This window comes from Chiloscyllium plagiosum, unplaced genomic scaffold (genome assembly GCF_037043375.1).
Source record: "Chiloscyllium plagiosum isolate Xiang-an unplaced genomic scaffold, Cpla_swu_hap1 HiC_scaffold_17, whole genome shotgun sequence".
Taxonomy (NCBI): domain Eukaryota; kingdom Metazoa; phylum Chordata; class Chondrichthyes; order Orectolobiformes; family Hemiscylliidae; genus Chiloscyllium; species Chiloscyllium plagiosum.
The window spans coordinates 3,597,090-3,613,552 of record NW_028270155.1 but is presented as its reverse complement, the minus strand read 5'-3'; the positions used below and the strand labels follow the sequence as shown (position 1 = coordinate 3,613,552).

Here is a 16,463-nt window from a genome sequence, read left to right as displayed (position 1 = left end):
CATTATAATTGAAAGTGATAATGTTGAATAAAATCAGAGTCAATGAGAATATCATTTATAAATATAAAGAGAATTGACTATTTAAGAAAATTCAGGAATAATTTAGGCTAGTACAATTGCAATATTTAAAAGGCATTTGGATGGGTATATGAATAGGAAGGGTTTGGAGGGATATGGGCCGGGTGTTGGCAGGTGGGACTAGATTGCGTTGGGATATCTGGTCGGCATGGACAAGCTGGACCGAAGGGTCTGTTTCCATGCTGTACATCTCTGACTCTGACTTCAAGTGAAATTTACACATAATAAAGTTGTTTTGACTAGCAGCTGTGATCCTCAATAAAATCACAAATGTCTTTTAAAGAAACTATATTAAATAAAATTAAAATTGAAATGAAACTAGTAGTAACTGGTGCACTTTAACCCACCACAGCTAAATACAGCAGTATCCTATTATTTTATTTCCTACTCTCGAGCGCACCAATGGACACTTGTGGTTATTGCCACAACCCTCTGTTTTAAGTTAGTCATCTCTGCCAACCAGGCATCCCAATCTGGCCTACTCCCATTTCTCAGCACTTGGCCCATATCCCTCCAAACCGTTCCTATTCATGTACCCATAGACGTTTTTTAAATGTTGTGACAGTACAAGCCGCTGCCTCTACCTCTGGCAGCTCATTCCATACTCTCACCACCCTCTGTGAAAAGGTTATCCCTCAGGTCCTTTTCCAAATCTTTCCCCTCTCACCTTAAACCTATATCTTCTAGTTTTGGACTCCCCCAGCCTAGGAACAAGGCCTTGACTATTAACCTACCCATGTCTCGTGATTTTATAAACCTCTTTATAAAACTCTCAGCCTCAGACGCTCCAGGGAAAACAGCCCAGCCTATTTAGCCTCTCCCTAAGCTTAAACCGTCCAGTCCTAGCAACATCCTTGTCAATCATTTCTGCACCCTCTCAAATTTAACTACATCTTTCCTATTGAAGGACAACCAGAATTGAATGCAGTAATCCAAAAGTGGCCTCATCAATGTCCTGTAGAGCCACAGTGTGACCTCCCAACTCCTATACTCAATGTTATGACCACTGAAACCAAGCATACCAAATGCTGCCTTCACCAATCTGTCTCCCTGTGACTCCACTTTCAAGGAACTGTGCACCCCTGGGTCTCTCTGTTCAATAACACTCCCTAGGTTCCTACCATTATCAGTGTAAGTCCTGTCCTGGTTTGCCTTACCAAAATGCAACAACTCTCATTTATATAAATCAAACTCCAATTGCCACTCTTTGGTCCAATCACCTATATGATCAAGGTCCTGTTGTACTCTGAGGTAATTTTCTTCAATGTCTACTACGTCACCTGTTTTGGTGTCATCTTGACTTGATATATTGTAGCCACGTATACCTAAAAACACTGTTAAGCTTTGTTTGCAAGCAGTGCAGGTAGATCATTATAAGCAAGGACTCACAGATCATAACGTACTTAGACAAAAAGAGGTGTACAGCTTACACTACGCAGGAGGTGTGCAAAGCAAGATCGACATTAACAAGATCAACATTATTTAAAGTTCACATCCAGATAATTTATACAAATGATAAAAAGCAGTGGAAAGTGAGCACTGCAGATGCTGGACGTCAGAGTCAAGAGTGTGGTGCTGGAAAAGCACAGCAGGTCAGATAGCATCCAAGGAGCAGGAAAATTGACGTTTCGGGCATAAGCTCTTCATCAGGAAAAGCAGTGGACCCAGCACCAATCCTTAGTCATCACAGGCCTCAGTCCAATAAACAATCCTTCTTCAGCACCCTCCACCTCCTACTTTCAAGCTAATTTTGTTTCCAATTGGTTAGCTCCCCTGGATCCCAAGTGATTTAACCTTACTCAGCAGTCTACCATGTGGAACCTTGTTGAACACTTTGAAGTCCATATAGGCAACATCTAAAGTTCTGCCTAAATCAATTATCTTTGTCACCTCTTCAAAAAAAAACTCAATCAAGTGTCTGATGGTGGAATGGAATTCTTAGCTGAATAAAATAAGCCAGTATGAGGGGCTTATAGTTATATAAATTAAAGCGTATTTGGTTACACCAGTCTATGATGAACGATTGTGTGGTGAGCATAGTGTTAGTGGGATAGCGCAGCATGACAAAGGTCACAATAAATTGAACAATATGTTGGTATGTGCGGGGAGAAGCTGACGTGAACTAGTTATTGCAGTATCGGTTAATGCATTCAAATGTCACTGTAGCTGACATGAGCAAAGTCATGGCATATCTATGAAGCTAAGTAAGGCAGTCTAAAAAATTTAATAAAAAAAAACTTCTGAAACTCTTCGCCTGCAGTTGTCCTACTTTCCTCAGGAATGCCACAGTCTGAACCATCCTGATTCTCCCCTGGCAACTGAGTAGCTCATATTAACTGTGTCAACAATTGATACCTTAATTCTCATCTCAGCTCTTTTTGTTTGGAATTCAGAATTATTTTTGAAACTGCATCTCACAAGTGAGACAGAGTAAAGCTCACTCTACACTGTTTCCCCCCCCCCCCCCCCCAACCATCAAGCACTTCCAGGGCAGGGACTGCACGGGGTTAGATACAGAGTAAACCGCTCTTTACATTGCCCCAATCAAGTATTTTGGTTGAAAAACAGATACCATTGTACTTGGAAATATCCCAATGGCTGTCAGATAATGTGGGATCAGAGGGTGGGGTCTGTTTAAACAAGGCTCAATTCAATACCGTTTAAACCGACATTGTCCCTGTGTGTGAATGCCCATGGAATAAACTCCTATAGGGTGATGGTGACAGCAAATGTTATTGATTCATTCAAATACAAACTAGATGACCTTCATTGAGAAAATAATATTCCACTGACACAGAATGGGAGTAGTTTGAGACCTGAGTGACGAGTGTTGCATGCTGGGGAGTTACTTGTGAGGCCTATGGTTTGCAGTCTGTCTGCTAAGGGCTGCTTCACCAGGTCAGAATTTATGATCGACTTATTGATTAACATTGATTACTGTGATTGATCAATAACACCATTTCCATTGTGTCCTTCAGGGCAGTCAAACAAGAGCCTGATGAAACTCGGATCTTTTGATCTTCCAAATATTGCACTGTTCATTATCCCTGTAATATTGTTGAGAATGTCTTACTGTGAATATGGTGATTATTGCTGCATACTAAAGGAACTGTGATGTAAAGTAGTGGCTCAGAATGATAATTGATTTGTTTCTCCTTTCTGTCCACCACCCACCCCCCCCCACCGCAAAAAAAAGCCGAGTGATAAAGACAGACATGGAACTGGAACTCCTGCGTTACACTAACCGCATCTCAAGCGATGCGCACAAGGAGGTAACACTTAAATATTCTCCAACCTTTCAATTAGATTAGTCAACTGTATCCGCTTCTTGAGCACTTATAACCTGTCTGAAAGCCGTGTCTGAAGGTCGAAATAGAGTTTGCATTTAAAATGGACATTAATAAACCCAAGTGACATTTTGGGGAAGCTTCATCTGGAGAGCTTGAGAATGTGGAAGATGCTGCTGAAAGCATTTGCTGTGCCTAGTGTGGATGACAGAGTTAGGGGGAAGACAGAAACACAAAATAAACAAACAGTAGAAGGAGTGGTTGGTTGGGGGGAGGGCTGAGAGGTCACTGATGTGGAGCAGCAGTACTATAGACAGAGCATTGAGGTAGAATGGCTTGTTTCTGTGCTGTAGACGCAATGTGGTATAACTCTGATCCAGACACTAGCCAGATTGGGTGCGGTGCTGGTTTTCATAAACTCTGATCTTAGTCTGCTGAGGGGGTAAATCCTGTGCTTACCCAATTCTGAGTTTGTTTTTAACCCAGCATCATGTTAAGATTGCATCTGTTTGTTTCATTGTTGCTATTCCAGACATCACTTTAATATTCCAGCTTTGGTGGAGTTGGAGAGTGGCTTATTACACTCCAGTGACATTGATTTTGCAGTTTGCAAACAGCCTGTTTGCTCCATATCAGTCTCTTTCAAGCCTACCCCATCTCACCTTTCAGCATATGATTCTGTTCTTTTCTCCCTCGTGTTCTTAAATTGTGACCACAATTCGGTGACTTTTACTCTAGTGATGGAGAGGGATAACTGTGCACTGCAGGGCAGGGAAATTATAATGCAGTGAGGCACGACTTAGGATTCCTGGCTTGGAAAAGTAGGCTTCAAGGGAAGGGCGCAATTGATATGTGGAGCTTGTTCAAGGAGCAACTGTTGAGTGTCCTTGATAAGTATGTACCTGTCAGGCAGGGAGGAAAGGGTCGTGTGAGGGAGCCGTGGTTTAATAAGGAATTGGAATCCCTTGTTAAAGGGAAGAGGGCAGCCTATGTAAAGATGAGGCGTGAAGGTTCAATTGGGGCGATTGAGAGTTATAAGGTAGCCAGGAAGGATCTGAAGAGAGAACTAAGAGCAGCAAGGAGGAGACATGAAAAGTCTTTAGTTGGTAGGATTAGGGAAAACCCTAAGACTTTCTATAGGTATGTCAGGAATAAAAGAATGACTAGGGTAGGAATAGGTCCAGTCAAGGATAGTAGTGGGAAGTTGCGTGTGGAGGCTGAAGAGATTGGGGAGACACTGAATGAATACTTTTCGTCAGTATTCACTCAGGAACAGGACATTATTGCCGATGTGAATACTGAGTCACAATTAATTAGAGTGGACGGCTTTGAGGTATGTAGGGAAGAGGTGTTGGAAATTCTGGAAAGGGTGAAAATAGATAAGTCCCCTGGGCCTGATGGCATTTATCCTAGGATTTTCTGGGAAGCAAGGGAGGAGATTGCAGAGCCATTGGCCTTGATTTTTATGTCCTCATTGTCTACAGGAATAGTGCCAGAAGACTGGATGATAGCAAATGTGGTTCCCTTGTTCAAGAAGGGGAGTAGGGATAACCCTAGTAACTATAGGCCGGTGAGTCTCACTTCTGTTGTGGTCAAAATCTTAGAGAGAATTGTAAGGGATAGGATTTATGAACATCTGGATAGGAATAATGTGATCAAGGATAGTCAGCATGGTTTTGTGAAGGGCAGGTCGTGCCTCAGAAACTTTATTGAATTCTTTGAGAAGGTGACTAAGGAGGTGGACGAGGGTAAAGCGGTAGATGTGGTGTATGTGGATTTTAGTAAGGCGTTTGATAAGGTTCCCCATGGTAGGCTACTGCAAAAAATACGGAGGTATGGCATTGAGGGTGAGTTGGAGGTTTGGATTAGGAATTGGCTGGATGGAAGAAGACAGAGGGTAGTAGTTGATGGGGGTATTGGGCTAATGGTCGGATACTTGGTAGTGTGGATGAGCAGAGGGATCTTGGTGTCCATGTACACAGATCTCTGAAAGTTACCACCCAGGTAAATAGTGCGGTGAAGGAGGCATATGGCGTACTGGTTTTTATTGGTAGAGGAATTGAGTTCTGGAGTCCTGAGGTCATGTTGCAGTTGTATAAGACTCTGGTGCGGCCGCATCTGGAGTATTGTGTGCAGTTTTGGTTGCCATACTATAGGAAGGATGTGGAGGCACTGGAACGGGTGCAGAGGAGGTTTACCAGGATGTTGCCAGGTATGGTAGGAAGATCGTATGAGGAAAGGCTGAGGCACTTGGGGCTGTTTTCATTGGAGAAAAGAAGGTTTAGGGGTGACTTGATAGAGGTGTACAAGATGATTAGGGGTTTAGATAGGGTTGACCATGAGAACCTTTTTCCACATATGGAGTCAGCTATTACGAGGGGGCATAGCTTTAAATTAAGAGGTGGTAGGTATAGGACAGATGTTAGGGGTAGATTCTTTACTCAGCGAGTCGTGAGTTCATGGAATGCCCTGCCAGTAGCAGTGTTGGACTCTCCCTATTTATGGGCATTTAAGTGGGCATTGGATAGGTATATGGAGGATAGTGGGCTAGTGTAGGTTAGGTGGCTTGGATCGGCGCAACATCGAGGGCCAAAGGGCCTGTACTACGCTGTATTTTTCTATGTTCTAAATTTTTTAAATGTAATTATTTCCATAAAATCTCAGAAGTAGGCTGTCCAGCCCAGTGAATCTGTACATTCTGCTGTGTTTCTGTTCCCCTTCAAGTTTTCATTCTATTCCCTTTTAACAGCTGTAACAGAATCTGTATCCATCACCCTCTCAGGCAATCCTTTCCAAATCCTGGGCAATTGCTGCATAAATGTATTTCTCCCCGTGTTATCTCTGGCTGTTTTACCAATCATTAGTCTGTCCTCTTATGCATGCAGGGGATGTGGACGGTGCTGGCTGGGTGAGTATTTGTCATCCATCCCTAATGCCCTTTTGCAGCTGCCTCCATGAATTGCTTTGGTTTAGGTACACTCCCAGCACCCCAAGGGAAGGAGTTCTAGGCTTTTAACCCAGCAACAGTCAAAGAGCTGCGATATATTTCCAAATCAGGACAGTGAGTGGTTTGGAGGAGCCCCTTGTCCTTTTGGATGGAGGTGGTCGTGAGTTTAGAAGGTATTATCAGAAGAGCCTTGGTAAAGGGTTATTGACCTTTAGCCATTGAAAATAGTTTCTCTTTATTTACCTTGGCTGAATGCTTGATGATTGCAAACACCCCTATTAAATCTCCCCTTCTCATTCTCTGTTCAAAAGAGACCAACACCAGACTCTTCACATTAACTGTAGTCCTTTGTCGCTGGTCACATGTAAGTAAATCTTCATAATCTTCAAAAGTGTAACATAAATGCAAGGATTGAATACAATAACCCAACTGTGGCCAAACTAGTTTTAACACGACTCCAAATTGTAGTAAAGTTTTACATTCTTACCATTCTGGGTGAGGTAGTGTCCCTTCAATTCCTCCTTTGATTTTATTGTGCTGATGTTATGTTTATGCTTTAGATTCCTTTACAACTAGAAATGGTGATTTCACAGACATTTTGGGAAGAGGAGAGTCAGAGCAGCATTGCTATTCTATTCTACCTTTATAGTCTTTGAAAGTGACAGTAATATTTGCTGTCCTTTGTGTGTTCACAAGCTGCTGCTCTGCTTTTAGGACAACAAACCCTTTTAAGAAAGAAATAGGTAGATTGCTCTGGACTGCTGGGCTGTTGTCCTATTGATTTTTAATTGCATCATTCCACGTGAGTGAGTGAACATCTTTGTTTTAGAGGTGCAGTGAAGAGAGCTGTGCACAAACCTTGCAAAATCAAACTGACACCTTGCTGTCCCTGAGAGAATTCGGGCTATTTTCTGAAATGACCACAAGTGAAACTTCAAAAACAGCTCGTAAATTATTAATATTGTACACTCGGGGAATAAAATGTTTTTCACCTTTACAAAATTAAACTGTTTTCCCCTCTTGTGGGAGGTTTCTTGAAGTTGCCACCACCTGTCTGTAGCTGATGAGTAATAGTTTCCTGCAGAAATCATTCATCAGAACTGTCAAGGATTGAACGGAGATAGCCGACATGAAACTTAGCAGTGCTCTGTACTTGATGCAAATGTTTTGCAGGACGTATGTACCTGTCCTCCAGGTCTGTGTGTGTGTCTGTGTGTCTCAGTTGGAATGTTTGACTCTGGGATGAATAGAGTTTTGTTGAGTAAAGCTGTCCAGGAATATGGACAGAAATGAGTAACTGGAATTGGGGTACAGATCAGCCACTGAATGTGGTGTGCGCTGGCTGAATGGCCTGTTCTTGTTGCTGTGTTCAGTATTCAGATCCAGCCATGATAAAAGAGCACTTTTCAAGTTAGAATCATGACGTCCAGCACATGTGGAGGCCATTTGGCCCACTGTACTTGAGCTATCCCTGAAAGTGCAATCTAATTAGTTGTATTCTCTGTGCGCTTTCCCCGTAGCCCTGCAGATTTTGAGTGTTCATTGTTTCCTTTTGGAAATTGCTGTTGAAACTGCCCTTTCAGACACGCCGTTAAATAACACTCTCTGTTAAAAAAACAAAGTTCCCCTCTGGTTCTTTCTCCTTAATGGTTCTAGTGTCCACATCCTTTGGGGGCAATTGTTCTAGACCTTTCTGATCTCGGGATATGATTTCAAGCTTGCTGAATCTAGTTACCAGACAGATGAGGAGTCTGTGGTGTTGCCTGTCTGCTCTGCTGGGCATGAACAATCCCACAGTACGAGTGGAGGAGAATGGCATTGCTCTCCTGGTTTCCAGTCTAACATTCACTCTCTCGCAGGCAATACTACACCTTCCCTCTCATTGCTCTGTGAAAACATGAGTTTCACTGAAAAAGCTGCGCTGGCTGTACTGTGAATTAATTCATTGACCTTGAAGCACTTGGGACTTTCTAAGAACATGAAAGGCAGTGAGTTCTTTAATGGGATAAGGTCTCACTGCTGACTCTGACAGTAAGATTATTGATGTTTTCAGTCATGGGATGTGTTGGTGATAGACAGGAGCAGTGTGCAAACCTTTCTTCTAACCACTCATGCAAACAAAAAGTGAGGAGCTAGTAATCCTGTTAAAGTCGTATGTTTTGATATAGAAATGCTGTGAAATCCTTCGAGAAGTACTGATTTACACCTGTTTTACTTTCTCTCAATACTTCAGGTAATGAAGGCTGTGCGAATTGGGATGAAGGAATACGAGTTGGAAAGGTCAGAGCATTTCACGCGATATTTTCAGAGAATATTAAAATATTTCCTCTGTTCTTTTGCACACCTGGTTTGGGAATACTGTTGGAAGGAGAAGCTGCTGGGGATGGGTAAATGAGGTGGTTTCATATTGTCAGCATGAACCAGAGAGCAGCCACCGGGAAGGTCCAACAGTGATTTATTTATATATTCCCACTGGTTTACAATTGGTAATTCACTGGTGGGAATCATTACCTGTGTCTTGATTTTGATTTATATGTGTCAGATATGTTGATGAAAAAAGGCTCTAGGTACAAATATTGTGCAAATTGAGATCCCCATTACTGATATTGAACCTGCCCTCATCCTGCCCTGCTTGACTCTCCGTTTACCCTCCATTCAGGCTACAGTGTAGGCTTCAAAGGTTGTGGGATCATTCCAGAGATTGTGAGATGACTCCAACCCAGTCCAACACTTGCACCACTGTACGCAGGGAATGCTGCACGGATAGAGGATGGCATATTTGTAAGTGACATTAAACGAAATGGCCATCTATTCAGTTATACATGACAAGTCCTCCACCACTATTTAGGAAAAGCAGAGGAGTTTCCCCCTCCCACCGGTCTGAGCATTATTAATTATTCAACCCTTTTCAGTAGATCTGGCTCTGTACCTCATTGCTGTTTTCGTGATCTTGTTAAGGACTGAGCAGAAACCCTGTTCAGTATTTCTTGGTTAAAAATCTCACAACGCCAGGTTATAGTCCAACAGGTTTAATTGGAAGCACACTAGCTTTCTGAGCGACGCTCCTTTATCAGGTGATAGTGGAGGGTTCAATCCTAACACAGACTTTATAGCAAATATTTACAGTGTGATGTAACTGAAATTATACTGTGAAAACTTGATTGTCTGTTAAGCCTTTCATCTGTTAGAATACAGTGATAGTTTCAATTCTTTCATGTGTAAATCACAAAACCGTTTTTTTTAAAAGGTTGCATTCTCGGGTTAGCTGTTAACAATGGTGATAGCTAGACAATATGTTGAAGGTGTTAGCCCCTTGTGTTCTCTGTCTATGACCTGATGTTTAGATTGATTCTAATCTAAAAAGTGAGATAAGAGTTTTATATAAATTCATGCAGTTTTTGAGCTCAGAGTTCTACATGAATGTATGTGGTTTTTGAACAAAGTACAATGTAACTCTGCAAGTACAAATTCACCACACAAAATATATGTCTGTGTGTGTCTCTGTCTGTCTGGGGTGGGGGTTATGTGTGTGGTGAGTGCAGAGTGTCTTAAGTCTGTGAGGGGGTGCATGTGAGAGTGTGGGAGTATGTGTGTCTATAAGGGTATGTGTGGGTGTCTGTGTGCGCGTCTGTGTGTACTTGTGTCCGTGTGTATGTGAGAGTGTGTGTGGGTGTGTAGGAATATCTGTGTGTGTGTGTGTGTGTTTAGTGCCATGGTGATCACCTGTAATGTGACATGAACCCAAGGTCCCGGTTGAGGCCCTCCCTATGGGTACCGAACTTAGCTATCAGCCTCTGCTCAGCCACATTTCTCTGCTGCCTGTCCCGAAGTCCACCTTGGAGGATGGTCACCCGAAGGTCCGAGGCTGAATGTCCTGGACCACTGAAGTGTTCCCCAACTGGGAGGGAACCCTCCTGTCTGTTGATTGTTGTGCAGTGCCCATTCATCCGTTGTCGTAGCCTTTGCTCGGTTTCCCCAATGTACCATGCCTCCGGGCATCCCTGCCTGCAACGTATAAGATAGACAACGTTGGCTGAGTCACATGAGTACCTGCCATGTACACGATGGGAGGAGTTCCCACGCGTGATAGTGGTATCTATGTCCACAATCTGACATGTTTTGTAGCGTCTACCGTGACAGGGCTGTATGGACGCTGCAAGACGTGTCAGATTGTGGACATAGATACCACTATTATGCATGGGAACTCCTCCCATCGTGTACATGGCAGGTACTCATGTGATTCAGCCAACGTTGTCTATCTTGTATGTTGCAGGCAAGGAAGCCCGGAGGCATGGTACATTGGGGAAACCGAGCAAAGGCTATGACAACGGATGAATGGGCACCGCACAACAATCAACAGACAGGAAGGTTCCCTCCCAGTTGGGGAACACTTCAGTGGTCCAGGACATTCAGCCTCAGATCTTCGGGTGACCATCCTCCAAGGTGGACTTCGGGACAGGCAGCAGAGAAAAGTGGCTGAGCAGAGGCTGATAGCTAAGTTTGGTACCCATAGGGAGGGCCTCAACCGGGACCGACCTTGGGTTCATGTCACACTACAGGTGATCACCATTGCACTATGCACACACACACGGACACAGGTACACACAGACGCGCGCGCACACCCACACACACTCCCACACGCTCACATGCACCCCCTCACAGACTTAAGACACTCTGCACTCACTACACACATGCACACACACACACTTTCTCTCACTCACAACCCCCACCCCAGACAGACAGAAACACACAGACAAAGACCCACATGCACACATATATTTTGTGGGATGAATTTGTACTTGCAGAGTTACATTGCACTTTGCTCAAAAACTGCATGCATTCATGTAGAACTCGGAGCTCAAAAACTGCATGAATTTATGTAAAACTGTGATTCTAATCTAAAATGTGAGATAACAATCTAAACATCAGGTCATAGGCAGAGAACACAGGGGGAGAACACCTTCAACATATTGTCTAGCTATCACAATTGTTAACAGCTAACCCGAGAATGCAACTTTTAAAAAAAGGTTTTGTGATTTACACATGAAAGAAGTGAAACTATCACTGTATTCTAACAGATGAAAGGCTTAACAGACAATCAATTCTTCAATGTATAATTTCAGTTACATCACACTGTAAATTGTTGCTATAAATTCTGTGTTACGATCGAGCCCTCCACAATCACCTGATGAAGGAGCGTCACTCCGAAAGCTAGTGTGCTTCCAATTAAACCTGTTGGACTACAACCTGGTGTTGTGTGATTTTTAACTTTGTACGCCCCAGTCCAACACCGGCATCTCCAAATCAGTATTTCTTGGGTTGTGTGTTTTTGATTAGAGTGCTGCTTTTCAATTCTGATATCCAGTTTCCTAGCATACTTGGGTTTTTCTTTGTTCTACTTGTTGACAATAGACGTGACGTGTTTGCTAGTGAGTTACGTGCTAATTAAAAGCAGTTAGAATAACAGCACAAATGCATTCATTCACGATCACACACCGCCACCCCCCCCCACCTCCCGCCCTCGCTTCCCTGGAAAAAGCTGCTGATTGGAGCCCGTTGCTGCATCATTAATGGGGTGACTGTGGCTTTGTGCTGCACATCTGGCTGTGGAGTAATGCCCTGAATGTTGATCATTTGCATGAACACCTCATGCTGCGGTTGATAAGGGAGATGATTAGGAACACTGGATCAGTTTGTTTTTTTATTGTTTTCTCTCCTGAAGTCTGGCTGTGGCCAGCATTCAGTTCCACGTGATCAAGATCAATGTAGCTTTTGAAAATGCAAAGCACGAATCAGCTGTGAGAATTTTAGATTTGGGTAAGGCTGACTTTAATGAGAGACAGACTGTCCACTGTAACCTGGAAAAATATGCTCATGGGTAAAACGACTGAAGGGCAGGGAAGGATGACTAAAGAAACATTTAAAGCGACAAAAATATATCCCTGTGAGGGGAAAGCTCCACTTCACAGAAGAGAACAGCTATGGACAATTTAAAAAGATAAGGGACAGCATAATACAGTCATAGGGTGGTACAGCATGGAAATGGGCCCTTCAGCCCAACTTATCCATGCCAACCAGCTTTCCAAATCTAAACTATCAACCTAATGAAGGAGCGTCTCTCCGAAAGCTAGTGTGCTTCCAATTAAACCTGTTGGACTATAACCTGGTGTTGTGTGATTTTTAACTTTGTACACCCCAGTCCAACACCGGCATCTCCAAATCATAAACTAGTCCCATTTGCCTGCGTTTGGCCCATATCCATCAACCCTTCCTATCCATAAACCTGTCCAAATGTCTTTTAAATGTTGTAGTTGTACCTGCATCTACTACTTCCTCTGGCAGCTCATTCCATGCACACTCCATCCTCTTTGTGAAAAAGTTGCCCCTCAGATCTCTTTTAAACCTTTCACCTGAGACATATGTTCTTTAGTTCTGGATTACCCTACCCTGGGGAAAAGACCTTGACTACTTACCCTATCCATGCCTGTCATGATTTTATAAACCTCTATAAGGTCACCCCTCAGTCTATAAATGCGTCAGGGAAAAAAACTCTCAGCCTATCCAGCCTGTCTTTATAACTCAAACTCTCCAGTCTCAGTAACATCCTTGTAAATCTTTCCTGCACCCTTTCCAGTTTAATAACATCCTTCAACAGCAGGGCAACTAGAACTGTATGCAGCATACCTAGTGCAGCCTCAGCAATGTCCTGAACAGCTGCAATATGATGGCCCAACTCCTATCCTCAATTCTGACTAACGAAGGCAAGTATGCCAATTGCTGTCTTCACCACTCTGTTTACCTGTGAAACCACTTTCAAGGAGCTATGTACTTGAACGCCTAGGTGTCTCTGTTTGACAACATTCCCCAGGGCCCTATCATTAACTGTCTAAATCTTGCCCTGGTTTACCTTACCAAAATGTAACACCTCACTTTTATCTAAATTAAACTCCATCTGCCACTCCTCAGCCCATTGGCCCGGCAATCAAAATCCCATTATGCTCTTTGCTAACCTCCTTCACTGTCCCCCTATGCCACCAGTTTTGTTGTCTTCCACAAAATGACCATGCGTGTTATATTTTCATCCAAATAATTTATATAAATACAACATAGAGGGCCGAAGGGCCTGTACTGTGCTGTAATGTTCAATGTTATATGTTAAATGACAATCAACAATGGACCCAGCACCAATCCTTGTGGCACATGGCTGGTCAGAGGCTTCCAGTCTGAACAACAGCCCTCTACCACCAACCTCTGTCTCCTACCATCAAGCCAGTTTTATATCCACATGGTTTTAACCTTGTGATTTAACCTTACTAAGCAGTCTATCATGAAGAACCTTGTCAGAGGCCTTGCTAAAGTCCCTGTAGATAACAGTTACTGTTCTGCCGCCTTTAATCATCTTGCTCACATTTCAGAAAACCGATTTCCCACGCAGAAAGCCATGTTGACACTCCCTAATCATACCTCCCTCTTGAAAAACATGTAAATCCTTTCGCTCAGAATTCTTTCCAACAACCTACCCACCATTGACATCAGACACACCGGTCTGTAATTCCCTGGCTTTTCCTTGCGGCCTTTCTTAAAGAATGACACAACATTAGCCACTCTCCTGGCTTCAGGTACAAAGAAAGGACTTACAAAAATGTCAAAAAACAGCACAGGTCCTGCCGAATGGGAAAAGCACAAAGGTGAGCAAAGGACAGCTTCTAAGACCTACCAAAAGGGTTTATGAGAAGAAACTTAGCAGGTCCATCAAAATCAATAAAAAGAATTGTTACAGTTACGTAAAGGGAAAGCAGGTGGTCAGGAACAATGATGACCCACTAATGACTGAAAGTGGGGATATTGTCAATGACTATGGGGAAATGGCAGACAAGTTGAATAGATACTTTGCCTCTGTATTTACAATAGAAATGCTGGTAGATAAACTATTCCCACAGGTTGGGGATTCTAAAACTAGGGGACACAGTCTGAGAATTAGGGCCTCATTGTTCCGGCAAGAAGTTCAGACTGGAGCCCTCTGGCCAATGATGTGCCGCAAAGATTGGTGCTGGGGCCACTGGGCCCACAAATGGTGGTAGAGGTTTAGAACTCTCTTCCATAAAAGGCAGTTAATGCAGGATCAATTGTTAGGTTAAATGTGAGATAAATATTTGTTAAGCAGAGGTTCAAGGCTAGAGTTCGGCTGGAGATCAGCCATGATCTTATTGAATGGAGGAACAGGCTGAAGGGGCTGAATGGCCTACTCCTGTGCCTGCATCCCTCCAACCCTTTGTGCCTCAACCAAAGGCATCCTTCATGGATGAACTGGCAACTTCGGCCAGGCAAGAGATTTATTTTGAAGTCCTGTGAAAGTCTGATGCTCGATTGCAATGTTATAATCTTTAAGAAACAGAGACCCAGGAATCAGGACAACTGTCAGCTGTGGTTTAACACAGACCGTCTCTTTGATCATGAGTTCAAACCTGACTCCTGTGACCTAAACCCACAGCTTTAGACAGATCTGCTCAGAGTGGTACTGAGGAGATGCTGGCTTTTGGATGAGATTTTAAACCAAAGCCTCAACTACCCCACTTCGTGGATATGAAAACCCTCAGGGTATTGTTCTGATGAGGAGGCCAGTGGAGGTGGATATCTCCAGGCTCCTAGCCAATGTTTATCCTTCAATCAACATTAGTAGATGGGACGACAAGCTCTTGTAGCTGACTGAGGGAGGATCCCAGGTTGCTGAGTGCTGTGATGGAAGAGTGGACTACAGCGGTTTAATTGCTGTGTTTCTTTAATAGAAATTGAGAATACTCCCACCTGAGCCAGTTTACAGAACCTGTCACCGCTCAGTACTCTTGTTTGCAGCCTTTCAGCTCTGTTCAATTCTCAATTAATTGTTGACTGCTGATATAATTGGGAGGAAGTAACCGAGAGAGGATAGTCACAAGGGAATTGAATGACAATGTTCCCCTGAGACTCCACCTTGTGTTACTCATGTCTCTTCTGATATCCATTTAGTTCCCTTTACAGCCCGGGAGGTTGGCATGTCAGTAAAAGGAGGGAACAAAGAAATTACATTTCGGTACCATCTTTGGTAAACTTGGGACACTTCAGAAGTGTTTTTACAGGTAATAAAGTAGTTTTGGAAGTTTGTCAGTAGTGATGTTAGAAATACTACAACCATTTTGTACCCAACGCATACCCACAAGCAGAATGTGATAACAGTCAGAGAGTCTGTTGGTCCAGAGGGTGATGCCCTCAGATTGAATCCTTGCTGTCCTATTGTAATGTGCGGAGGCTTTGGTTGGATGTGTTGCTGTTGGTAGGGAGAGTTTGCTGTTTCAGAGGGTGGAATAGTCTAGCTGAGGAGCGATCCAGGAGAGCAACGTTATGGTTAAGAGTGCAGTATTGCACCCTGTTTTACTGCATTAGTATCCAGAGAATCCCAGTTGGGATCATAGCGGAAACGGGCTGCTCAGCCTGTTGAGTCGTCTGGACCAACTCTGAGTATTTCACCCAAAAGCCAAACCCACACCCACACCCTATCCCTGTAACCCCACATTTCCCATGGCTAACCCACCTAGCCTGCACAGCTCTGAACATTAGGGACTGTTTCACATGGCCAATCCACCTAGCCCCCATATTTTCAGACTGTGAGAGGAAACTGGAGCACCCAGAAGAAACCTACGCAGACACATAGAGAATTTGCAAACTCTACATAGAAACCACACAATCGTAATCTGGAGATTATTACCTCAAGCAATGTGCAAATTGACATAGGATAGATAAAATTATGGGAGGAATAAGCTAATGGGGCCCTGGCACCAGTCCTGGGGAAAGAGAGCAGTTCTGTTGAACCGTGCTCTGACCAGTGCAGAACTAAGTTTGTCGATGATCCTGTAAATTAATTAATGGAGAGAGGATCCCATTGAAACATCAAAAAGTAATGAGAATGCCCAGGTCTTCATGGTAGTGAAAAAGCAATTGTAATGAAAGTGTGACAGGTGGGGTGGGAAATAACAACAGAAGACTGCAGCAGAATAATGGTGAAAATGGCGAAGGTTAAGGAGCTTGACAAATGCAGCTTGCATTCAGGTATCAAGGTAGGTGATTGACACAAACTGGAATAAATTATTATAGCAAAGAGGGGATCGCTATTAAGG

At 43.3% G+C, this 16,463-nt stretch overlaps 1 protein-coding gene across 1 annotated transcript in view; it reads left to right on the top strand.

Moving 5' to 3' along the window:
• pepd (peptidase D) overlaps positions 1-16,463 on the top strand; it is a 108,729-nt gene that overhangs the window by 63,932 nt on the left and 28,334 nt on the right. The window contains exons 8-9 of the mRNA XM_087995687.1: positions 3,275-3,350; positions 8,546-8,592. Of these exons, the coding sequence (XP_087851813.1) occupies positions 3,275-3,350; positions 8,546-8,592 (123 nt within the window). The remainder of the gene's footprint in view (positions 1-3,274; positions 3,351-8,545; positions 8,593-16,463) is intronic.